We start from the raw sequence: 27,097 nt of genomic DNA on the forward strand, positions 1-27,097 counted from the left end.
GAATCTGCACTGTCCCTAATTAGTGTAGGTGGTGACACCTCTAAGTTTGTAGGGAGAAATGTACCCAGCACTGCATCCTTCATGTCGAAATTTGCATGAGGGAGGTTAGTATCTAAACCTCCCTTAGGAGAAAGTCAATCAACCTCATCCAATACACAGTACCTATTAGGATGGGCAAACTGTGTATAGGAGGGGTTAAAGGACAGGGATGGAGACGGATCCTGCCATGGCTGTTGCCAATGGTGATTGGCAGTGAATGGTTGCTGAGGAAATTGCTGCCACTGCTGAGTAGAATGGAAAAAAGGTGGTAAGGGGGGGAGAGGTTGTTGCCACCGGGGGCCAGCATGGTGCGGGACAAAAGGTGGGAAGTTAGACGGCTGTTGCCAGTGGTTAGGGGCATATTGAGGGGGACGTACAGGCCCTTGGTTACTTGGAATAATTGGCCGGTGGAAATTGGGTCTTGTCAAGTTGGGAAGGAAGTAAGACTAGGGGAGTGGTTTGATCTGGGTGGCAGGACCGCTGTTAGGTGCATTACAGATGAAAGTCGCAGCCCCCACATCCCTAAAATTAACAGTAATTACATCCCCTGGTATTGTTTTCTTGCTCCTACCCACCCAATCCCCTCTCCGTACATTAAGAATATCCCCACTCATACTACTAGGCAGTGGTTTGTGTATTTGGAGCCACTGGGCACATTTATTTCTTAACTCTACGTAGGTCTCTTTAGCTCCTTCCTTCAGTGGGGGAACAGCAGTTAACACAACCACAAAAGGAGAAACTTCTGGTGGCAGGCTAATAGACTTATAGCGGGACTGCCTTGGCTTGGGAGCTTCAGAGTTATTGGTAGAGTCAGAGGCTAGGGTATTCGTAGGTTTCCCTTTGGGATCCGTGGTTTGGGAGGTGTTAGATTTAGTACCAGCGGCTAATTGCTGCACGGATGAAGAATTGCTCACCGCTTTTGCATTGGGAATAGGTGGCGGTTGAGCAGGGTTGTTCCCTGGATGGTGAGAGTGTGATGCAGCTTGGTCCTTGGAAGATGGAAAGATTTCCGCTTTATCAGTTGTGGGCTTAGTGACCTTAGCTGACGGTTGGAGATTGGGTGGTGGTTCTCTATACCCTTGTTGCTGAACAGGCCCAAGCTCATTAATTTTGTTGGGCCATTTAGTATTAATGAGCGATGTTAGCCTATCAAGTTTATACATCAAGGGTTTGATTTGGGCCGCAATTGTAGCTTCAAGATCATGCTTAAGGTCCGTGACCATGTTATCGACCCAACATGGAATGCCAGGCGCTGTATGTGGAATAGGTGTTACCAAATTGTGGTTACTAACTTTGGCTTTGGTCTTCTCCTTAGGTTTAGGCTCCTTAGTTTTGGACTTAGTCACTACTTTTATGGGAATAAAAGCAGCCTTTCCCCTGGAATCACTAGGCACGTGAGGGGTCGACTTGGCAGCTAACCCATCCAGGCCCGGCTCCGCCTCTCTAAGAGACCGACAGACTTCTAAGTCTGGGGTCGCCTCCAGATCCACAAAGGACGGGTCCGACTCCGAACAGGTAACTGACAAGTCGACAGCACTCGGTACTGTAGCAGTGCCTATGGTGGTCAAGGGCAAGGGCAAAGAGCAATTGTTCGAAGCTTGCTGAAGGGGTGAATTTGCATTTGCAAGGGAGCCCAGGGAAGAACGCTTGGCATTCATTAGGTCCAGGGAGACTCTTTTCTCTAGGAGTACAATGCTCTTGTCAATTGTCTCATTTACCCGTGAGATGAAAAGGTCAATGGGACCAGTCACTTGCGCTACCTCCGTAGCTTTTTTGGTACAGCTTCTTGTTTTGTGCCGCATGGTTGGCGTTAAAGATGAAAATGCTATACCAGGTATTGGATGGCAGTGGCCTCAAAGAAGGTTAAATGACAACCGGCCTACCTGGATGGTGGTTTCAAGGCGATGAGACAGGGATTCAGGGCCTGGGCCGTTCTCTGCCGTCCTTGAACGGCCTTAAACGGCCCGCTCTTTGCCCGGTCTTCGCCCCGGCCGTTGCCCCGCGCGCGTCCCGCGTGCGCGTTGCTCTGAACGATGTTATAGTAAGAGCAGGTGGAGGGGCGGGAAGAGGACCAGCTGCGGCCGATCAGCGCCGCGCTGCACGCTGGTCCTCGCAGTCCCGCCTCACGCCTTGGGGTCCAGCTGCAGCCTCACACAGGTCGCGTTAGTGCTCCTTGCACTTTAGGGAAGTCCAGGGATGATGGCAAGCAAAAGTCCTCAGCCTCCGAGCGGTACCCGCGGAGCGGGGACCGCGAGGCGTCGCTTGAAGAGCAGGAACGAGAGTACGCTAGGAGACAGCACTCTCTGCAGGACGCTTTACTGGAGGATACAATATTATACAATTTAATTTGAATGGCTCACAGATAGGTTGATTTAAGAACTGACGACCGCAGATTTTTATGTTAAATCTGGTATTGTGACAAAATAAATTCTGGCTATATTTCTTCTTACAACCTGTGAAGGAGGAGCATATCTCAGTAACCTTTGAAAGTATTGACATTCCATTAGACTCCTGACGCACATGAGTTACATGGACCGCGCAATAGGATCTTATCCGAGTTTGACGTTGTGGCAGTAGACAAGTGTAGCCACATTAAAAGTACTTCAAATACCTCTTGCTGAACTAGCCATAAATATCTGTGGACCTCCGCTAGCGTATAATGATGGTTTTAAGCAGATGTAAACTTATCCTGGACACAATAATGTGTTAAATCAGAAAAGATTTAGCAAGCCATTCCTAGTGAAACTATCATTGACATGACTGATCGATCTCATTATATGACATCACCTCTGCTTGAATTAAGCCTAGCCCAGTAATGGAATTGAATATCTTCTTCCTTGTTCACTTTTCTATGTGAGATAGTAATGTTCTCTGCTGTCCATTAATAGTTGTAGTATATGGAAATAAGGCTATTTATGTATCTGATGGGATTTTTTCCTATTTTATAAACTTTATTCGGATGGATAATTCTAACCACTACTTCACTTTTTAAATACCCCAAGGCGCCGGACTTGATGGAGACGTTGTTTCCGCAATAGGTCCCTTGCACTGGTAGGTGATAACCCTCAAATTCTACTACTTCGCTGCCCCACTTCTGGAAATGACTACATCGAGTCGTACATGGGTGCAATTCCTACGCTAATGCCAGTTGATATTCAGTTCTGGCTTTAGCCATGACCTAATGATCTTACAAAAAATATGTGTATAATGAACTGTTGTTGCTCTTCAATGAGGCTCTGGTGTAGGCTTTGATAGTGATGCAGTCCACCACCAATGAACCATCCTGTTGCTAGAACATATCAGTCTGCCCAGTGGACCCGGTCTTTCTAACACCGCGTCTATCAGTAAAGTAAAGCCCAGTACTTCGCTCATGAGCCGGATAGGGCATCGAAGTGCATTGATACACTGGGTAAGAGGGTCTCATTGTAAGTTTGGTTCTGAGGTCTTTTATTTGCTATTTGCCTTTTGGGGAGGTATACGCATGCCCACTCTAGCTGTTGAGTTTCGGAACTAGTTCTCTGTGCTGGTCATGCTTTCACACCAGTGTGGTGGCCCTGTGAAATGCCTGGGTGCATGCCACAGTTTCTCTGATGCAGGCATCTAGCCCATACCCAGGACATACTGTTTGGGTTCAAGGGGACATATTGTTTGGGTTTAAGGTCAAGTCTGCGTGTTTATTTTGTCTTTGGGACAAGTAGACCCAACCCCCTGCAGCACAAGCCCTTTGTCTGTCAATTTGCAGTACCACTTTATGGAACAGTGAAGGGCATTGTCTGCAGTTAAGGGAATATTTGTGTCCACATGTTATTGAATTTCAAATTAGTATTTATGGTTGATTAATGCAAAGATTTTATTATTCGGCTGAGCGCTCTAATGAAATGTAAACTTGGACTGTAGTATTGACAGTGTTTCCAGTATGAAAAATGTATACACATGTTTGCAAAGTTTAAAAATATGAAGCTACGTATAATGCTCCCACAGTGCTCTCTGATTCAAATATTTGCAGTAGCTTGTAGGAAAGATTGATGGTTCTGTTCCTTCAAAATCAAATGTTCATTAAAAACTAGGAAAATAAACGTTTCGCTAAACTACTGTGAAACTTTAGGGACAATTTCTTTGAAGCATTATTTAGTACAACGTGTTGATGGATGTTAGTATTTCTCCAACAATATTCTTAATGGAAAATCAGTGTAACCAGTTTCAACAAGATTATGGGAAACATAAAAGTAACCAGGCATTAGCAAAGCCAATAGATTTGAAATTGGCGATCAGCATTTTAGTTTTGTCAGTGCATGTTATGACTTGGTTTTTGTAAAATTTACTGTTGTGGGAGCTTCCGGGCCCTCACCATTGCCATAAAACAAAAATATGTTTTGGTCTCAAAAAGCACACATTGCAACAGTAGTTAGTTCCTGGCACTGAAAAAAACACTTTGTGCGCCAATATGCTCCCTGTGAAAGAGCAGAATACTGTCACTCACACTCAGGGCCACTGGAATAATGTGACTATGCGCATGCAGGGATTTTCGCATAATTATAGATAGACTGCATTTGCCACATAACGCATCATCTGCAACATAATCTGCAGATTTTAACAACAAATATTTTTTCCTAGCTCAAACTGTTCAAACGTTATTAAAAACGCAGAAGCATGTGTTGCCATGCAGTGGAAGGTCCTGGACAACTTTCTGGTGCTTATTGCTACACATGGGTATTAAAGTGGTACTAATGAAGTGCATCCTATGCCTAGACAGTGTTAACAAGTGTAACAAGCATTGGCACATAGACAATAGGTCTCGCCTTTGGGACCTTATAAGTGTTTAGCCATGCAACAGTTGATGTTGTTGCACCAAGGATATTGTGCTGCATAACTAAATACTTAAAAGGTCCCAAAAGCGAGACCTATTGGCTATGCCGCAAAGGCATGGCTAAGGCGGAGTTAGGCGTCATCCGTGTTGCTGTGATATAGTAACTGTATCTGTATGCTATCATGCCATAGATTGCTTTGTACATAAAGGTTGCCAGGCTCGTGCGGAGCTTGGACGGGCGGGTATGTTTCCACGTACAGCGTACAACATGTGATTGGCGCACTATATTCCAACTTAGAGCAAATCTGGATTCTGCTGCCGTAAAAGGTACCGGGTTTGTAGAACAAGAGCCCGAAGGACCTGCAGGATTCTGACGGATGGACTACCGAGCTGCCCCGACTGGCGAGCTCAGAGGGCATGCATGAGCATCCATTGCTTGGCCTCCCTGCTGAAGAGCAGAGATGGTGGTTTGGGGGATAGAATGAGAGGCAGATGATGCTCCTGGTTCTGTAATGAATCTGATAAAATTTACAGTCACACCCTAAAGGGAAAGGGGATACAAAAAAGTGCCCTGTTCATGCCAGTGAGTGAAAGACTGGTAGAGCTGGACTAGAGGTAGTCAGTCAGATGTCAGGCAAAAGTTAGTCTGACTAGCAGGACTCTAGAGTGATAGTCATAGTTCAGTCAGTTTGGTGAATTCAGAGCTAAGTAAGGTCTCTGAAGGCCTCTGGAGTGAGTTATCTTTCGGACATGTGACTTCGAAAGATGGTTAGCGCAGGTATCACCTTGACCCTTGGCGGAAGGCAGGCTCTCTTAATTTGCTTGCTCCAACCAAACTTAGGGCAGTGTCCATGCCATGAGTGATATAGCGCCAGTGCTGAAGTGGGTGGTGGCCTCCTCAAAAAAGGTTGGGTACCTGCACTTATTTATATTTTATTATTACGCACTGAGGTACATGAATTTCATTGGGAATGTGAAAGAGGACGAGGCGAGTGGTCTGGTGGAGTGGGCAGGAGAGGGTCAGGTGGAATGGGTAGGATAGGGTCAGGTGGAATGGGCAGGATAGGGTCATGTGGAATGGGCAGGAGAGGGTCAGGTGGAGTGGGCAGGAGAGGGCCAGGTGGAGTGGGCAGGAGAGTGTGATGCAGAGTGGCCAGGAGAGGGTCAGGTGAAGTGGGCAGGAGAGGGTGAGGTAGAGTGGGCAGGAGAGGGCCAGGTGCAGTGGGCAGGAGAGGGCCAGGTGGAGTGGGCAGGAAAGGGTGAGGTAGAGTGGGCAGGAGAGGGTCAGGTAAAGTGGGTAGGAGAAGGTGAGGTGGAGTTGGCAGAAGAGGGTCAGGTGGAGTGGGCAGAAGAGGGTCAGGTGGAATGGGCAGGATAGGGCCAGGTGGAGAGGGCAGGAGAGTGTGATGCAGAGTGACCAGGAGAGGGCCAGATGGAGGGGGCAGCAGAGGTCCAGGTGCACTGGGTAGGAGAGGGCCAGGTGCAGTGGGCAGGAGAGGGCCAGGTGCAGTGGGCAGGAGAGGGACAGGTGGAATGGGCAGGAGAGGGACAGGTGGAATGGGCAGGAGACGGTCAGGTGGAGTGGGCAGGAGAGGGCCAGGTGGACTGGGCAGGAGAGGGTTAGGTGCACTGGGCGGGAGAGGGCCAGGTGCAGTGGGCAGGAGGGGGTGAGGTGGAGTGGGCAGGAGAGGATCAGGTGAAGTGGACAGGAGAGGGTCAGCTGCAGTGGGCAGGAGAGGGACAGGTAGAGTGGGCAGGATAGGGTGAGGTAGTGTGGGCAGGAGAGAATGAGGTAGAGTGGGCAGGAGAAGGCCAGGTGCAGTGGGCAGGAGAGGGCCAGGTGGAGTGGGCTGGAAAGGGTGAGGTGGAGTGGGCAGGAGAGGGTGAGGTAGAGTGGGCAGGAGAGGGTAAGGTAGAGTGAGCAGGAGAGGGTGAGGTAGAGTGTGCAGGAGAGGATGAGGTAGAGTGCGCAAGAGAGGGTCAGGTGGAGTGGGCAGGAGAGGGCCAGGAGAGGGTCAGGTGGAGTGGGCAGGAGAGAGTCAGGTGGAGTGGGCAGGAGAGTGTCAGGTGGAGTGGGCAGGAGAGGGCCAGGGGGAGTGGGCAGGAGAATGTGAGGTAGAATGGGCAGGACAGGGTGAGGTAGCGTGGGCAGGAGAGGGCCAGGGGGAGTGGGCAGGAGTGTGTGAGGTAGAGTGGGCAGGAGAGGGTAAGGTAAAGTGGGCCGGAGAGGGTAAGGTAAAGTGGGTAGGAGAGGGTGAGGTAGAGTGGACAGGAGAGGGTGAGGTAGAGTGGGCAGAAGAGGGTCAGGTGGAGTGGGCAGGAGAGGGCCAGGGGGAGTGGGCAGGAGAGTGTGAGGTAGAATGGGCATGAGAGGGTGAGGTAGCGTGGGCAGGAGACGGCCAGGGGGAGTGGGCAGGAGAGTGTGAGGTAGAGTGGGCAGGAGAGGGTAAGGTAAAGTGGGTAGGAGAGGGTGAGGTAGAGTGGGCAGGAGTGGGTGAGGTAGAGTGGACAAAAGAGGGTCAGGTCGAGTGGGCAGAACAGGGTCAGGTGGAGTGGGCAGAACAGGGTTAGGTGGAGTGGGCAGGAGAGGGCCAGGCGGACTGGGCAGGAGAGGGCCAGGTGGAGGGGGCAGGAGAGGATCGGAGTGGGCAGGAGAGGGCAAGGAGGAGTGGGCAGGAGAGGGTAGGGTGGAGTGGGCAGGAGAGGGTGAGGTTTAGTGGGCAGGAGAGGGCCAGGTGGAGTGGGCAGTAGAGGGCCAGGTGCAGTGGGCCGAAGAGTGTCAGGTACAGTGGTCCGGAAAGGGTGAGGTAGAGTGGGCAGGAAAGGGTGAGGTGGAGTGGGCCAGGTAGAGTGGGCAGGAGAGGGCCGGGTAGAGTGGGCAGGAGAGGGCCAGGTGGAGTGAGCAGGAGAGGGCCAGGTGCAGTGGGCAGGAGAGAGCCAGTTGGCGTGGGCTCTTCCATACTGCCTACACGTAGAAGCCACTCACAGTTTCCAGCCATGAGAAATACCCGCTTAAACCAAAGCTTTTTAGGTTAAAAAAAAGTTCACCAAGTTGCAATTTTATGCACTTGCCGATTTCACACGATCCCAGCAGTGGTCTGTCTTCTAATGGACTTATTTCCATGGTGTATAAAACGCACACTGTCCATGCAGTTTATGCGATAGCAGTGAAGCCACATCTCTACATTAGGCCAGATGTGAGAATCACTCAGAGGGCTGCTAATGAAGTCTGTTCCAGCGGGCTCCACAGTTGGCATGCACTTAGTTGAAAGTACGGTGCTTATTTCTGTATTAAAAATGAGTCAACACCCGCGGATTCTTGGGCCACCTTTCCAAACTGTGAACCAACAAAATGTGCCCCCTCACTCAATCACTTGAATGTTATTTCAGGACCAAATAAACATATACATTAAATCTGGTCTGGTATCTTTATTTATACCTTTTATGACTGATTTTTTCAAAAATTATTATTTCATATGGCAACAGTAGAATACAACATACATAATTATTTACAAAATAAAGCAAAACTTCATTAACACAATACTACTACCCCACTCTGTGAACATTATTTACATGTGACATTCCAATGACGATACAATACTCAAATCATAACCATCGTCACAAAACAGTTTCATAAAACCAAAGAAAATTTTTTCAAATTGATCAACACACATATAAAGAGCCAATTCAAAAACAAGAGAAATAGCGTGAAGCACGTATAATTCGTAATACACAATGAATGTATATCTTTAACCCTTGCTGGATTTCCAAACTGAGCACAGAACTTTCAAGAAGAGCATCTTTAATGTCTGGTGAAGTCATTTCAGAAGCAGTTTGAGGCCATCTCGAAAGTTTTACATGTATAGTAAGAGAGATTCGAAGGACAAAATATGGCTTTTGTACAAAAACATTACCTTGCATGTAGGGCTCCCAATATTGGATGTATTTGCTGCAGAACACTCCGTCATTGCTTGGAATTTGAGTTTTGGTAGCTAGAACTCAGAATATTCTCCTGAATATTCTTGGAGGAGAGCCATTGCAGTGAAAGTGAAAGTAATGGCCAGCGAGGAGAAGAGATAAGAAAGGCAGATGGCAGCTGTTTTGTGCACGCAAGCTTGAGGCCAAGAAAAGCTTCTGGGTAGCACTTTGAAAAGCCCCTTACTAAAAGTTGAGCAACAGCGCATGCGCTGCTGTAGGCTCGACCTAAAAAGTACCTAATAATGAAGTAAAGCTATAAAAAAATGTGCTGCATTATTCCGTATAATTTGCTATTTCTTGCCGCATAATTTACTCAATCCTGCCACATTATTTGGCCCTCTCCTGCCACATAATTCCAGTGGCCCAACTCACACTGAAGCTAGGCAATAATAGATAGAGATCATTTTAATAAGAACAAAAGGTCTTAGTTAATGCCAGACTTAGCTAGGTGTTCAACACAGTCACAAAAGTGCACCCATTGTTAATGTCCTTGCATTTGTGTAGATTTATGGCTTTTATGAATGCAGAAGAATTTGCAGAAGTAGGCCAGGAATTCGTACTGCTAGAAAATCTTTGTGAACTACACTTTAGCACAAGTAAATATGCATGTGTAGATATGGACATATGAAAATCTATTGAGTGTTTAGGTTTATTTGCACAGGCTCAAATGGGCAATCCAACTCTGGAACTATTGCTTACTGCTACTTCCAGCCCCAAGTATTTAAATCTGCGGAAAGGTGGCAAAATAAGTAAATTGCTAGTATTCAAACCTTACTATAATATGAGCCCTGGCAACACCAGAGAGGCTATTATCACAGCTCTTATATGATGAGATTGCTGCCATAATTTGTTGACACACTTCATGGCACCAAAGAAACTAAAGGACAAGCAGATTTATGTAGCTACCTGTCCCGGGCCGGACTGGGAATGCAAACAGGCCCTGGCAGTTGAGTCGGATGGGCTTTGTGGGGGTGCACATGGAAAATATTGCAGCTGCTTTTGTTATAGGATATTGCAAATCTCTCGGTACGGCCCTGAACCTGTCCCATGGAGAAGTAGATATTTTATTAAAATTCACACCCCTGGATATGTCGTTTAATGGATCCAGGCTCTTTGGAGAAAACATAGACTTGTCCATGGGCTTATTATCTATGGACTGCCAATTTCACTAGCAATACAGGCACTTTCTAGGTTATTTTTGGGCGTTTGCCTTGCACTGGAGGTTACCCTCCCATCCTTTATAACAGCCCATGCAGCCTTCCGCAGTTCTAGTGGTGAAGCTGGTGGTAGAGGCTTTAGCCATCAGCGAGAGCCGAATTCCTTTTCTTCTCCTGCCTGGACCACTGTCAAGTCACTCTGACTTCTCCCTCCAGTGATTATCTAGGACTAGCAGGGGCCAGGATTTGTTTTTTGTCTGCCTGGCTGCCATTCATATACCTCAGACCCCAGTGGTCTTGGAGGTTGGCGAGAATGGATATACTTTTCCTTTTCTAGCTAACCCCTGATCTTCTTGGACATTGGTGGGTTATGCTTCCTTAGCCTCCAGGAAAGTGAAGACTCTTCTTGCCAAAGCATCAATAGAGAATGTTCCTAAGATATAGAAGGGCACATGGTGCTGGCCCCTTTAATTCTTGCTTTCCAAGAAATGACGATCTGCTGATATCAATCCTAGATCTTTGGTCCTTGGACACCTTCCTTGGAAGGCCAAATTCAAAAATGCTGACTTCTGGCCCAGGTCGTCTCAGTTTTTAGACCTTAGTGGAATTGATAGTGTCTTTGGACTTGCAAGGCACATATTTTCACGTGACTATCCTTTAGTCCTACGGGCATTTCCTTTGCTTCATGGTGGGGTCTGAACTCTTTCAGTTCACTGTCCTGCCCTTTGGCCTTCACCTCTGCATTCCGTGTGTTTATGACGGTGATGGCAGGTGTCGGAGTCTATTTTCAAAGGTGGGTAGGACACACATTCATGAAACTGAACAACTGGCTGTTGAAGTTGTGCTTGCCACAGTCAATTGTGGACCACCTCCAAACATCAGCCTTATTGCTGTCCTCCCTGGGGTTGGTTTCTCCGGCCGCAAACTAAAATCCCATCTTCATTCAGTTCAGACAGTTCATAAAATAGGAGTTATTCTGGTCATGGTGGTTTTCAAAATATTTCCATCTCCGGAAGTATGTTGCGGACATTCAGGCTATGATCCTGATATTTAAAGATTGGTTTGTGTTCAAGGCTAGATTGGTCTGAAGCGTCCTTGGCTTCCGGCCCTGTTCATCCTTCTGGTGACTCATGCCTGTTGGCACACGCATGGCCTGCAGTGGTTGCAGCATTTGGTTACCAATTGGAAAACATCCATATTTCAAAGGTGGCACCCTGGGAACTTCATTGATGGGTGAGGGATGCCAAACTGCACTGCAGTGGAGCCTTATCCATCTCCCTATTCAGAATTGACAGTTGTGAATGATGTGATATGTAATTTCCCACTTGGGGGGGGGGGGGGGGGCGGTAGAGTCACCTGGATCAAGTGGAGATCAAGGGCATTTGATTGCAAATGAAGTGAAGGCTGTGTATCAGTCTTTTAGAGCTGTAGCCCTTCTGGCTGGCCTTGATGCTCTTTCTGCTTTACATCAAGGGGAAGCCTGTTCAGGTTTTGATAGACAGTGTGATCACCATGTAGCACTGCAACAAGAAAAGCAGAGTGAGGGTTGTATGTTATGTGCCAGGAGGTGCAGAGACTAAAGCAGTAGCTCGACATTCAAGAGATTCCCCAGACTTTGTCCCCTTGGGCTTCCTCAACGCCAGGGCGAACAAGCTCAGCAGTTGTCCTCTGGCGGACCTTCAGCAACATCTGTACCTGGAGGTGCTTCAAGGAGTATTTGCCCAGTGAGGAAGCCTTGGATGGATCCTTGAGCCACCTTAAGGATTCTCAATGTTATGCCCACGATTTTCCGTACCAGGGCTCCTTAGGAAATGGGCTCCATCTAATGTATGTGTTTCGTCCTCTGCAACTACTTCCCTAACTTCTGAAGAAGGTATTGAGGGGGCACTTCTAGTGCTTGAAACAGTGGCTGGCCTTGGAGGGTCTGTTACTCTGAACATCTGAGTCTCTGCATCTGCCATTCTCTCTGCCTGTCCCAGCAGCAGGGCAGGATTGAGTGGATCCAGCTGAATGGTTGTGGCCTCCCTGCAGAAGTGGGTATTGTAATTTTGGCTGCTCATTGCCTGTCCAACAAGTTGATCTATTATGGTCGCTGGGCAAGGTTTGTGGCCTTGCTCGAAAACTGTAGGGTGATCGGCTTCAAACTAAGCTTTCACATGTACTTTTTGTTCCCTTACATATGCCTCATTTCGGCCTTTCTGCACTTGCTTGATCAGCCCTCCTTGTTAAAGTCATCAGTTGCAATGTGTTTTGTGGACGAGTTCTGTTTTGTATGCCACAGTGGCACCTAATTTGGTCCTTGTGTCTTTATGTACATCCATATTGAACCCATGTGCAGTTCTTGAAGACTGTGGACACCCAGGACTGCTTTCCTCATAACAATCACTTCTGCACACTGTATCAGCGACTGCAGGCGCGGTCAATGCAGCCGCCATATGCCACCATCTTCACTGACAAGTTGGTGTACATGACGCAGGCATCATCTGAAAATGTTTTTTCCTTTTCTTATTGGAAGTTCCTCACGCTCCTTGCTTTTTTCCCCATGCCACATTTCTCTAAGGAAGAGGAGAAGCTTCCTCAGTTAGATTCGGAGAGGTGTTTTATATGGATAAGACTAAGGAGTGCCAGCCGGATTACCAACTCTTACTTGAATTTGCGGGTGCAAACTATGGAAGGGCAGAAAAGATCGTTATCAAGATAGATCATCCTCTGTTATCGCAGGGGTCTCCAACCTGTAGCTTGTGAGCTACTGTAGCTGTTGAGCTAACTCTGAGTAGCTCACCTGTGTGTAGCCCAGTTTATTAAATTAGAAAGATTTTGCTTGGTTGAATTAATATACATATAAAGAAATTGAAATTATACTGCACTTATAATATTAGTAGCTGTTAATGTGTTTTATTGAACACAAGTAGCTCTCAATACAGAAAAGGTTGGAGACCCCTGAATGGAGTATACCTTGGACAAGAAGGAGCCTCCTGTGTAGTCATTCCACCAGAACCACGGCAGCTACCACGTCTTTGGCTCTGGGTGTTCTTATGCGAGATATCCGCCAGGCTGATGCATGGGGGCCCATCCTCACCTTCACCAGACACTATTGTATCCTCTCTCGTGTCCAGGGAAAGGCCCATTTTACCCATTCGGTCCTGCAGAACTTCCAGGTGTAAAGTCCAGCCCTCAGACCCACCACCTTTTAGGGGGTACTGTTATGGCTTCTATTCAAAATGTGATCAATGTGCAGTTAGAAGTATCCATCAGTAGCACAAGTTACTTCCCATCAGTATTGCTCCTTCTTTTGGATACTCTTTAAGCGCAGATTCCACATCGCTCCAGCCTCCTCCCCGCTCTGTCGAGTGGAAGCCTGATTGTTCAAAATGTCCATTTTAGATTCAGCACACTGTCTGATAACGGATTTGTCTGTTCCGCGATTGAGAGCGCAGGAGTTTCCGCTAAAAGCTGACCTTAGCTAGCAGGAATTGCGCCCATGCACTGCTCGGCGTCGCCATTTCTAGAGGGGCGGCGAGGGCGCCATGTACTATCATAGAAGCAATTGCTGAAAAATGTCTGACCCCTGGGGTAATGCAAAATGTGACAAATCCTCAGTTCGAAAATCATTACTAAAGGTAAGTAATTTTTTTTAACTGGATGATATTTTTTCTTTTTTTCTGTACCTTGTAAATACCAATAAAAAAATATATATAAAAAAAAAGAATGGAGTCACCAGAAGAGTTTTCAAAACTGACCTTTTTTCATTTTTTTCCCCCTGTTGCTCAGGACATCCAAGCGGAGATTGATGCTCACAATGACATCTTCAAGAGCATTGACGGCAACAGACAGAAGATGGTGAAGGCCCTGGGGACCACGGAGGAGGCTGCGCTGCTGCAGCATCGTCTCGACGACATGAACCTGCGCTGGAACGACTTGAAGGCCAAGTCTGCCAGCATCAGGTCAGTGGCGGCGCTTTACAGGCGGCCTCTGGCCCTCTCGCCGGATATTTACGGTTTGTGAAGATAAACTGTTCCCTGGAGTCTAGTAAAGGATTGGAGCTTGTTGTACTCTGCTATGGGTCACCAGAAAGGTTTCATATGACGGTCTTAAAAAACACTCGTCCGTTTGGCTGGAGTACGTTGATGACAGGGAAGGAGAAAGGTTAGAAAAACCAAAACATAATTGGTGGGAAGCAGCGAATTTCGATAGCTCAGCTCTAACTGTCCCTATTAATGCATGCTAAGACTGGGGGCGCGTTTAGAGCAGTAGCTCAAAATGCCGTTCTTTAAAATCCTCTATACTGGCATCTTGAAATGTGGATAAAGTAACTTTTAGTAGCATTTGCCAGACTTTTGACAATATCACGGCCCCCCTGCAGAATGTGAAGAGGGGCTTCTGGATCTCTCTTATCCTACAGATATTCATTGACCTGGGCTTGATTTGAGCCCCCCCCCCCCCACACCGCCATGAAGAACAAGGGCCCCCCCATGAAGGAACAGCTGCCCCCCCCCCACCGCAGAGCTTTGCGTTACGCCTCCGTGTGAACAGAGTCTCAGAGCTATTAATATGATGGGTAGGGTACCATGACAAACGAAAAGTAAATTTGTTTCGTCGCTGCTCATCCCCGCGCCAATCTTCATTCAAGAACTGTATGAACGCTTTCCTATTTTTGGCTCCCACTTCCCGCGAGAGTTGAGGAAGAGTGTATGTCTTCTGGTTGCGTTTCTCTTGACAACGGATGTCCAACGTTTGTGTACGACAGCCACACCGGTCTACCAGGCTATTAGCACAAGATAGCGGTGAACACATTTTCTACCTGTATTTTTGTCATGGGAGAAAAATAATCGTATAACATAACCTTAGAAGAAGTTGGTGAATTAAAACTGCTATAAATATAAGCATTTTGAATGATTGTAGTTGGATTAAAACAGATTGTGTACTATAACCCTGAAGCCGAATGATTCTAGGTCACCATCTTGCAGTGGGGGCATGAGTGATCTGCACCTTTTAAGGTTGTTAAACTGCTTTTATATTGCTTGGTTATATGCAATATTCGGAAACTTTACTGTCTATTGGTCGTTTGCTCTGGATATATCAGCCGATCTTATATATCTGTATTATATTGTATTTGCATCTATGTAGCACTTACTACCCTTGACGAGGCATTGAAGCTGTTTCCACCGGGCAGCACGCTGCTCCACTTCCCAAGGTTAGTGGTCAGTGCAGTGTAATTGGTTATTGGATTAGTCCTGTGTGCTCAGGCAAGCCATTCCATGGGTTACCTCCAGAGTATCTGTGATAGAATAAAGTCATTGAAGTTAGTTGAGATCCGTATTGGGGAAGAGGGAGATGAGAGTTCATGCTGATATGTGGAGGGTTCATTAATGAACCAGAGGAGATTAGAGAGTGTTAAATTGCAAAGTGTAGGCTGAAATGCATTAATGGAGGTGAAGGCTCACATGCATTGACTTGGAGAAGGACGTGCTCAAAGAGAAGAGGCATGCATCAGATGGAAAGGAAGGAGAGAGCCACTTGAGAGGAAAAAGGAGAGGTAACCAACAGAAGTTTTGAGTGAAGATCAGTTTTTCAGGCTGGATTTTTGGAATATAGATTATATTTAATGGGACAGCATACAGATAGAGGATGCAAGACTGGAAAAAGAAGCAGTATTGTTTGCATGTGAAGGCAGAGCTCTTTAAGGTACTTTGATAGGTGCTAGAGTTGGTTAAAAGTATGTCCACTGCTAAGTTACCAGCAAATCACTGTTGCAGATAGGAGTGATGCTCATGTGTTTGAAACGTTTTGAATAGGAGGCATTTACAGCACCCAGTAAACATGGCAAATATCAAACTGTTTGGAGGACAGCCTCACACACATACAATGTTCTACCAGTATGAACTGGCGCAGAGATATACTGAGCTTCTGCAAAGGATTAAAGACATGTTCACTTTTTCAGAAAACCCTACATATGTAGATGGGACGTGTGCGGTACATGGTCAAAGGGAACACAAACAAAGTTTCCATGGGTCTTATTTCAAATGCAAGTAAATGTGGGAGCAAATCCACATATGGCCTGGCCTACATAGACACAAATATGCACAGAATTTCATTTTCTAAGATTGTGAACATTTATATACCTTTGACTGGTATTGTGCTTCACATTGGCGTAGACGGTGCACTGCTGTCGGAAACAATGTGAAACAAGTGAAGCTATGATACACATATACACAATAAACACACAAGGGTTGACCCTTATTGGATTGTTACACAATCCAATGCAATCTTGATTCCTTGTAACACAATTTAATCTGTTACGGACACCTTCTTCCTTAATGTTGACTTTATGATCCACACAAGGGTTAATGTGGGTCTCCTCAGGACAGCTAATGCTGTCTACCACAACACCCACAAAGTTCAAAGTTAAAGAAAGGCTCTTGAACTGATAGTCAAATGGCTCCATATTGGTACCCTCGTGTTGTACCTGTGTTTAACATACCTCATTGCCGTGATAATCCTACACGTTGTCAAGGTAGTCCGGTATTACTGTCATCAATCGCTCATTCCAGCCTATACTAGAAGAGATACTTGATATGGATGTCTTTAAATGGTTTCTCATAACTAAATCAATCTGTAGCTCCAAACCTATATTGCCTCCCAAGTTGTTATAGAGGCTTCTTACATATGAGAGTGAGGTTTGCCGTAGTGAGTCGCAATCCAATAGACCTTATCCTCAATTGGGCCAAACCGATTGCCTTCATCATCATCGTCATCACATACTTCTCGCATACATACTAAGGATCAACATATTCTACCCTCCAAAAAAATCAAAACTTGTTAAAGACTGGGTAAACAAAGGACCATTAATGGCCTTTTAAATTCTGTTAACAATTTCTACAGCCTCATTAAGTCTGTAATAGGTATCCTGAGCTAGAGCAGATTTGTAGCCAGCCAACGAGAAAGCTAGCTGAATGATGTTACAGGCCACATGTAAAGTTATTTCATGCCACGTTAAAATATTACCACTTGCACCTGTGTTTTGCCCATAACCTAGTCTCAAGCGCCACACTCTATTGGTGTCAGTGGAGCTCAGGCACTGTAACCAGGAACACTGTTACATAATGTTTACTTGGGGGCGGGGGGGAAATCTAGTGGCAAAGTTCCTTTATTCTATAATCATTACTAACCAGGCGAGGAAATGTTTTAAAGCTACAAACATTTCAATCCAATATATTCTGCTAATCATTTATATGGACAGGCCCGATAACCAGAAACATAGAATAAAATCGGTTGATGTTGGTACCCAATAGGAAACCAATAGAAAATAAGTATTAATAAATTGCATATAAGGATTTTGCTACTATGCAATATGATAATGTAGAGTAATAAGTGGTTCTACACATTGAGGTATGAATCCATGTTGTCAGTTTACAATTTTTTGAATCCTGTGAAATAAAAGCAGACTAGTTGACCTAAAGGGAGCAATGTTATAAATTTGATTTAGTACACACAGAAAAGGGTTTAGAAAGAGATGTACGATCGGTAAATGTTGTGACCTGAGAAAGAGACTCATAGCCTATCGATGCATTAAATATATGTTTTTTTGTAAGTATGTCTATCAGCATGTGAGATAACATTGTAAAGCAAGTAATTATGCTATATGTTGCGCGGTGTGCTCTTAACAGTATCTAGAATCCCGTGAGAAATAACAATTCATAGAATAGGCACTGCAATAAGTCGAAGATATAATGGTATATAAATTCAGACATAAAGCGGGATAGTAAGGTTTGCTGTTATTGGTGACACATGAACTACTGGTTTCAGTCTGGTAAAAGGCCTTGACAAGCAATTTATTATGTATGTTAAGCCAATGTCATTGCCAACAAGCATTTTCAATGCAACGGTTTCGCCTTTGAAAAAGTTTGAGCTATTGGCATTGTAAATGACAACATTTTTATTTATGTGTTGGTTTTGAAAATAGATAAATAAATGGCACTGTCATTTACAATGCCAATAGCTTAATCTCTCGCAAATGCCACACACAAACACACAGACCCACACAGAGTCCCACACACATACATACCTACAGAGCCACACACACAGAGCCACACACACACATACAGAGCCACAGACACACACACAGCTACACACACACACACACACACATAGCCACACACACACACACTTCATCCACCCACTAAGTCCATCCACCTAGCCACCACTTAACCCCATTCATCAACTGACTCCATCCACCCAACCACACCTTGTCAGGGGTAGTAAGCACTATATAAATACAGTTACAAAACAATACATAAAACGAACGTGTGCAAGTACATGACACCTTAATGAATCACAATCACTTGCTCTGCCTTGATCCAGGCGTAAAAGCAACTTAAACAAGATAAAAGCTTTGTAAATGGACCCCATTGTAACCATCGATTTGCCAGTCTCTCCCTTCCTCATTGCTCTTACTGCCAACTTTACAATAATGATCCTCAATCTGAAAAGAGAAGTATATATTTGAATGGCACAAAATAGACAACTGCACGCTATATAATATTTCACAACAGACACAGGTGAGATAATGGCATGGGAAGATGTTTTTACATTTGCAGCCGCTCCTGAGGTGGTCTTGTAGTTAGCAGCTCCTTCCAGTGGTTCTTTAAGTTCATCTTGGCTACCTGACAAGCCTGAAAAGGACTGGAAATCAAGAGGACTGTGTTGGATTCCCGGTCTGCAGAAGAAGTGACCACTGTTTCAAAAATCTTTGCGATGGCAAGTACTTCGGACATTGGCGTTTTTAAGAAATTTGATGTCAGACAACTTTTTTTTAGTAGCGGGTTATGGTTACATGCTTTTGATTCTATGGAACTTGACCCGAGACTCACATCACCGAGCTTCGCTGGACCACTTCACCAAACCATGAGCGTGACTGGCATCCTCATTGCCTCCAAGAGACAAGCGAGGCTGAAATGACCCTTACTTTGCTTCATTGCGATCGATGAATGGATCAATGTACAGTCATGTATACACAGCCTATATGATATTGCTGACTACAACATCAAGACACTAGGCCAGCTTATTACATGTCTGTCTATGACTCAACTGCAGTTCAACATTAAATATTTCCCATACATCCATCCTCCAAATACACATGTATAAATAGAGGCTGGCTCTTTGATGGACATGCACCCTAAGGTGCACTGACGACGGCCAGGGAGGCTGCCCTGCTGAGCTCGTGTGCTCGGTCCCCGACTGAAACTCTGGAGGTATCGAGTAGCACTAACCCCCTTTATGTAATAAGAGTATTTTGTCTAATCCCAAATTGCAGGCGAATTCTCTTAATGCCTGAGTCCATAAAACCCAGCATTAAGGGAAGGCAGAGGAGGGGGAGAGGAGAGCTGAGTCAGGAGCAGGCGAGAGGGAGACAGCCGGAAAGAAAAGTTTAGTCTGGAGGGAGTAGCGGGGACCGGTGCAGCGAGGGGAGGCAGTATGGGTGCAGGAAAGGTGCTACGGACAGCGATGGCTGAAGGGGGCCACAGGGACAGAAGTGAATCAGAACCATATAGAAGATGTGGGACCAGGGGAGGCGATGCAGGACATGTGGAGGCGACGCAGTACCAGGAGAAGGGATGCTGCAGGACCAGGAGAGGCGATGCGGAAATGTGACCGAAGGGACAGGAAAAGTGCTCCGGACCATGAGAGATGCTGTGGGGGACATGAATGCGCCAGGGACTGGAGTGCAGCAGGAAAGGCACGGTGTGGATGAGAAACTTGCTATAGGGAATGTGACGCGTGAACATTCCTGCAGGAACGTTGGCACTGCGGGGACAAGAAAAGTGCTAGACCACAAAGAGAGATGCTGCAGGAACAGAAGTTGAGCTGTTAACAGGACTGAAATAGTAGAGAAACTGCGGGGACAGTGCTTCATAAATGAGAGAAGTTACGTGGATGCAGCAGGAGAGGCCCTACCCGGGATATGGAACGCACCAAAAGAATAGGAGAGATGCTACAGGAACGTCATTGCAGCAGTGACAGGGTGCAGCACGAGAGGCGCTGCAGGAACAAGAGGGCAGCAGGAGAGCTCGTCCACGGGCAGGAGAAGGTCCAGAGAAGAGGTCCCGCATGTGCGGGGGAGGGGGGTGCAGGTCGGAGATCTGGAGCTGGTCTGCAGAGGGATGCTTCTCTGAACCAGCCGGCGCGTGCGATGCAGCAGCACTTGCGAGATGCAGGACCCCGGAGCGCGCGGCCAGGGACCGCCCACTCTGCCGTCACCTGTCCGTCACATTGCTTTCTACATCTGGCGAGGAAGTGTCTTAGGACGTGTGAATTGGGCACTGGATGGAACGGTGGAGTTGCGCTGCAGAGTGGCGAAGGCAGCGCATGGGAGGAGTTGTTCAAGGGATGGCACTGGGTAAGAGTGTAGGCGTGTGACTGACATGCCAAGCACCGGCGGGTTATGATGCAGATCATATTTCAGCAGCACAGTCATCATTTGCGTGAAGAAGAGTTTCCTGAAGGTAGGTGTGTCTAGGGGGCTGAAGACGGGGCTGGGCGGATGGGAGAGAGGGGGCCACTGGGGTCGAAGAGTAAGCTTGTCAAGCCGCCTTTTCCTTTGGGCCTGGTGTTGTCTAAAGACACCAAACAGTTTAGGTTGCCAAATCAAAAGCACATTGGAAGAGACATGATCGAAATATGACTTTGCAAGGTGTGCCAAGGTACAATATTCAAGAAAAGAAGAGACGTCTTCAAGTAAGTTCCAATAAAGATTTATTCTGGCACATCAACTTATCACGGGACTGCATCTGTCTTCAGTGAAGCATAAGTAGTTCAACTGTTAGTGCTTCAGCAAAGAACAGCCGGGAGCCCGGCCAGAGACGAGGGAGGCGGGGATCTGCTGTGGGAGGGGAGGCGGGGATCTGCTGTGGGAGGGGAGAGGGAGGCGGGGAGATGCTTCAGCAAAGAACAGCAGCCGGGAGCCCGGCCAGAGATGAGGGAGGCGGGGATCTGCTGTGGGAGGGGAGGCGGGGATCTGCTGTGGGAGGGGAGAGGGAGGCGGGGAGAGCGGAGGCCGTGCTACAATCTTCATCGGGACCGGCTGGGGAGGCGGAGATCTGCTGTGGGAGGGGAGGCGGGGATCTGCTGTGGGAGGGGAGAGGGAGGCGGGGAGATGCTTCAGCAAAGAACAGCAGCCGGGAGCCCGGCCAGAGACGAGGGAGGCGGGGATCTGCTGTGGGAGGGGAGGCGGGGATCTGCTGTGGGAAGGGAGAGGGAGGCGGGGAGATGCTTCAGCAAAGAACAGCAGCCGGGAGCCCGGCCAGAGACGAGGGAGGCGGGGATCTGCTGTGGGAGGGGAGGCGGGGATCTGCTGTGGGAGGGGAGAGGGAGGCGGGGAGAGCGGAGGCCGTGCTGCATCGGGACCGGCTCGGGAGGCGGAGATCTGCTGTGGGAGGGGAGGCGGGGATCTGCTGTGGGAGGGGAGAGGGAGGCGGGGAGATGCTTCAGCAAAGAACAGCAGCCGGGAGCCCGGCCAGAGACGAGGGAGGCGGGGATCTGCTGTGGGAGGGGAGGCGGGGATCTGCTGTGGGAGGGGAGAGGGAGGCGGGGAGAGCGGAGGCCGTGCTACATCGGCATCGGGACCGGCTCGGGAGGCGGAGATCTGCTGTGGGAGGGGAGGCGGGGATCTGCTGTGGGAGGGGAGAGGGAGGCGGGGAGATGCTTCAGCAAAGAACAGCAGCCGGGAGCCCGGCCAGAGACGAGGGAGGCGGGGATCTGCTGTGGGAGGGGAGGCGGGGATCTGCTTTGGGAGGGGAGAGGGAGGCGGGGAGAGCGGAGGCCGTGCTACATCGGCATCGGGACCGGCTGCGGCTCGGGAGGCGGGAAACATGTTTCAAATAAACAGATCTCAGCAAGTGACAGAGCATTCACTGTTTCAGGCAAAATAAACAAGCACAAGCACCTACGAGCACACGGACAGCGGGAGGGGAGGGCGGGGAGGCACACGGACAGCGGGAGGGGGGGCGGGAACGGCCAGCATGGACTTCCTCTGGCGGAGATCGGCCGCACAATGACCAAACAAAACAGACTAAAAAAAAAAATAAACCCCGCCCACGGCCTTGATGACGATGCAAAAAGGGTGGAGAGGGAAAAAATTCACGGGAACGCCCACGGATCTGGTCCGGCCATGACGGACAGATCTCTGTTCCAATGGCTAGCCTCCATTTATGGAGCTAGCCAATGGAACAGAGGGCGAACAGAGGGCGGGACTAAGAGTACACTGTAGAGACATTAGATTTCTCCTGGGGGCGGAGCTAACGCTCCGTGCCCCAGGCGAAACCTAAAAAGGGCAGTCCCCTAAACAATAAAGTATTTCACCCTTATCTGGCCTTCTTTCAAGACTGTATGCACTTGTGAGGACAAAGCTCCTGTAAGACTGGTATGTGTGCTGGCAGTCAAAAGGCACCAAGTGAGTGTAAGTTCACTGAAAGCGTACCCCTTATCTCTCTATGCTCCATCGCATAGCCCATTCCTACTCGTGCACTAAGGTTATATTGAGCTGTTATGTTTGTACTAGTTGATTCAATGCCCATTAGATTCTCAATGTTAGACTAATGTTCTGATTTGTTACCTTTGCCTCAAATTGTAAAGCGCTCTGATATCCTTCAGCTCTAGTTCGCGCTATATAAAACTTTTAAAATAAAATAAATAAAAAAAATAGTCTGAATTTTATGTTTTGCACGCTAGCAGTGCTTATTTTATAAAAGGAGAAGTGCAGATGCCTAAAGTTTGGCTCAGAAGTCTGGGGCAGTGCCATCGAATGACAGAGGTGCCGGAAACCAAGACTGCGTGGTCTTAATTCTGTCTCATGGCTCTAACCCATCACCAGAGACTTCTTACCCTTTTATCTAACTCTTTCAGGTTCTTTTTCATCATTACTTTGTTATAGTCACTGTTGTTTTCTGTATTTATCTTTCTTTCCACTTTTTGTGCTTTGTTTACCCCAACCCTGGGTGGTGGGCTAAACAAAAGTGCTGGTCTCCAAAGATGAGTGCCAATGAGCCACACCTGCAACTACCAGCTCAAATTAAGCAATGTATACTAGTAATTTCAATTGCATTCTCCAGATTGTGTATATTGAGATGTGTACTCTTAGCATTCTGTGCCACTTTTAAGTAGTGTTTTTCCCCTCACGACTTCTAGAATCAGCCACAGACTCGTCAAATGTATCCTTGTTGCCCTTTAGTAGTATAGTAGGGTGTTTCAAGTGGGTGTATGGTTTATGTTAAAAGATAAGAATACAAGGTCCTAATAAGTTCATATAAATATATTAATTAGTAGTCACAAAGAAAGGAAAACGATAATGACCACTTATTTGAGCTCCTTCAGAACTCAAAAAAACTCAGCAGATTTTGGCTAGGAAGGTTTGATTCAGGAGTTTCTGTGTTTTGTTCATGGTGAGCAAAACAAATGTTGTACCTAATGTCATATCAGAATCAAAATTATCTCCATCATTAAAAAGTCCTAATATGTCTTTCATCCTGGAAGGACTCCATGAAAATGCCTATGCTGGACAGGTCCTCACGGTAAAGATAAATAACAGAGATGAAAAGAGATACAGCTTGTGGAAACTGTCTCTTGATTGCCAGTGCTCAACGTGAAGACATCTGGTGCTCGGCATGGCTTCCCTCAATTTGTTCTACATTTTCTGCAGCTACAGAGCTTTTCTTTCCTCATCAGTAAGGGTTGAAATCTGGTGACGCAAAACTCCATGCTCTCAGACAAAACTGGTAGATACTATAATACATATATTTACAGAGATTTACACATTTGGCTCAGGATCTGCTTTTGACACTGGTTATGCCATTTCATGATCTGCTCTGAAATTAATTTTGGAGAATTGAAGTTGGTCATTTTGTGTATGATTGGGCAAAAGATTTCAACCGTACATAGGTTTTCACTGCAGTCTTCTTTGGGGTGCCACATTATCAGGGCACACAGGCTTCCAGGCACTGCATGCTTCATAGAAGGCAGATCAGCAGTCAAAGGCGCCCCCTGGTCCCTGGAATATGTTAAGTTTGGTTCTCCAAACCTTCTAGTCAAGTTCAGTCCCAGAGGGATGGATGAACAAGGGCGAACAGCCATCAACTCTTCTCAATCCGGCAGTAGGCCAGTCTTCAAGATCCTGAACTGCGTCAAAGTCAGTGATCCCTATAAGGCAGAGGACTGGAGAAACCTATTTCTTTTGGTGCCATTTCTAAGTATAACGTGTGCCAACAGTAAACTAACCTGAAGCATAACATTCTGTTTTACTATTAAACACGTGTCGCAGATATAAATTATTAAAAATCTGAACTACCATACCACATATTGGATTGCACTGTCCTACTTAATTTTTCTCTCTGGTGAAACATTTTCATTTAATTTAACAAAGCATATGCGTGCAGTAAGTCCAAACCAGCAGTGGCAACTGCAGTCACGTTTTCTTTTACCAGAAGAGTTATCCCAATTTAGGAATATATAAATTGTGTTATCCTTGTAATTCCTATTTATACAAAACACAATATAATTTAAACAGGCTTCTTTTTTTAATACGCGCAGTGACATATTTGTTAATTTCGCCAAATTTCTGACATCCTCTGTTGTTATATGCAACTGTATAATATTCAGCCTCCCCAAAGGAAAGTTAAGGACTGAATCTCTTGGAACAGAAGAGGAAAGTATTTTTTTCAAATGGTGGCATTAAGATCAATACATATGCCTGGAGATTTCTCATATTAATAATATGTCTTCCTTTCATCAGTCTTGTCTGCAAAACGTTTCCTCAACAATAGTGCCGCGAGGTGCTGCCACATGAGATTAGATGTGGCTCCACCCACCAGACATGACAACATTGGTGTTTATACCAGCTGGTGTCAGATCTTTTTTTTTCTGCACCTCATTGATTGTGTCCCGAGCTCTTTTGGTGCTAAAGCAAACAAAATGCTTCAGCTTTTGACCAGGTCAGAAATCTTCTCCGAATACATTTGAGGGTCTTTTGAACATGCCATCTTTCCTACCCAATTTGGTCTAAGCCATTCTCATTGGTAAATTCATTACCTTTCCATCCTTCTTCTCTCCTCCTCATTCTACCAACTGCAGAGGCAGCTGGATAGTTTTGATCCCAGACGTGCTGTGTCCAGATCCATCGATCACCCTCTACAGGGCAGAGGAAATGACCAACTCTTTGTGGTCTTTGCAGGAACAAATGAATGCAAGGCAGCGACAAACTCCATCATGTCTCATTTTGTCATCCTCCATTTCAAGATCAGTTATGCCTTGGTTAAAAAATAAACCTGTGAAGGCATTCATGCCCAGCCCACTAGGACTACGGTTGCTTCCACAGCTCTTTCCAGAGGAGTTTTGGTGGGTGATATATGCCTGTTGGCCACGTGGTCACCCCTGCATGTTTTTACCAAACATTGCTGCCCCACAGCTTAGGCAGGGTTTAATAGGTACTTTGCCATGGCGGTGTTGCTTGATTTCCTTGTTTAACCAGCACTACTCAATCTCATCTACCAGGGAGGTATTGCTTTCGGACGCATGCTTAAGGCAAAGAATCTGTGTGAAGATGTGTTCATCAGACTTTATTTAACTTCAGTTACAATATTTCTGGTGGACACCTTATCTTTCCACGGATACCTCACCACCTGTTCTCCACCCCTAATGAGTTTGTGGTGCGAATAATAAGATTGCAAAGTTTGCAGACATGTTACGTGCTGTAGATTCTGCTGGAAACATATATCCACCAAAAATGTTATTACAGAAGATAAGTAATTTCATCTTTCGGGGTACCTAAATAAATACAGTAAGCATAATATGGTAGTTTCTGAACGTGTCTTCCCTGCTCAAGTATGTAGTAACGTAAAAAGTTGAAGATGACAGGCCAGATTTAATTTGATAGATTACTGTTTCCATACCTCTGTGTACAGATATGTATTATATTTGACTGTGCAATGCTTAGCAAAAACTATGATTAGTGCTCACCTTCCCTAAAAAATCCAGTATGTGACAGTGAAATCCAAACATATATTGATTGTGAGAGGAACAGTCATTTACTCTACTATATGGCCATTTATTTTACTACATGGGCTGGATTAATTCAGTGAAGAATGCTAATCTATTTTTGAGACTTTTGGACAGTTGCATATGGATGATCCCATCACAATATCTGTAATTGATATGAGAATAACATAATATGTTAAAATGCAATACGAGAACGCAAATGTGCAGTTGACTTCCATGCTTAAATTGCATTTAAGGATTTTGCTGCAAGTTCATTTTCACAGGGCAGCCTCTTACTGGCATATGCAGAGCTATAACCAAGAGTTGTACACATATTTTGAAAATAAAACCTTTGTGTTAGTTTTAAAGCAAGACAAAGAATCACTTGAAAGGCTGTATGTATAACACAATGTTTGCCATCACCCTTCTCTGTATTTGGTTGGAACATTACTATAAATAAGAGCGTTATTTAGGAAAGGAAAACTGATACCGCCGTGAACAGTCGTTTTGCAGCTTGAAATAACATTGGTTCACGTTTAGTCTAGCTCAGCGGTTTTGTCTTCTTAGGACCCCACTGAATCACTACTGAAAGCCAGGAACCCCCAACCTTAAAACAGAAATTCACCAACATGCATAAACAAGGACACAACAAACAAATACCCTAATAACGAAACAATTTGTTATTTCACAACCCCAGAAAATATACAAAAAAAATCTTAGGCCATTAAATCATACACACAACAGGTCTTTTTTTCTACAGGCATTTCCTGAACTCAAGTTTTTGAAGGTGCTCTCATATGTGATAATCAAAAAACCATCACTAGATTGAGATTCTCTTTCTGCCATCAAATGTATTGCTTTTTGCTTAATTATGGGAAGATGAGATGCTACAGCCAAGGATGTAGCCTCGTAGGTGACTACAGGGGAAGGTTCATTCAGTTCAGATCAGGGTTCAAGTAAATCAGGTAAAGCCCCACCATGAGCAGCATCCTGCTGCTCAGCCCTTCTCACTCCAACTGTCCCCTCATCCAAGCACAAACACTCCCAGCATTCCAACCATCGATGACCTCACTCACTGGCTGAGCAGCTGGGC

The 27,097-nt window shown here is 46.2% G+C and overlaps 1 protein-coding gene across 2 annotated transcripts in view; it reads left to right on the top strand.

Annotated features, from left to right (window-relative positions):
• The window catches only part of UTRN (utrophin), a 1,532,463-nt gene that overhangs the window by 988,690 nt on the left and 516,676 nt on the right, over positions 1–27,097 (top strand). For both annotated transcript variants that reach the window (XM_078648677.1, XM_078648678.1), the window contains one exon: positions 13,753–13,925. In XM_078648677.1, the coding sequence (XP_078504803.1) occupies positions 13,753–13,925 (173 nt within the window). The remainder of the gene's footprint in view (positions 1–13,752; positions 13,926–27,097) is intronic.

The sequence above is a fragment of the Lissotriton helveticus genome, chromosome 6, assembly GCF_964261635.1.
Source record: "Lissotriton helveticus chromosome 6, aLisHel1.1, whole genome shotgun sequence".
Lineage (NCBI taxonomy): Eukaryota > Metazoa > Chordata > Amphibia > Caudata > Salamandridae > Lissotriton > Lissotriton helveticus.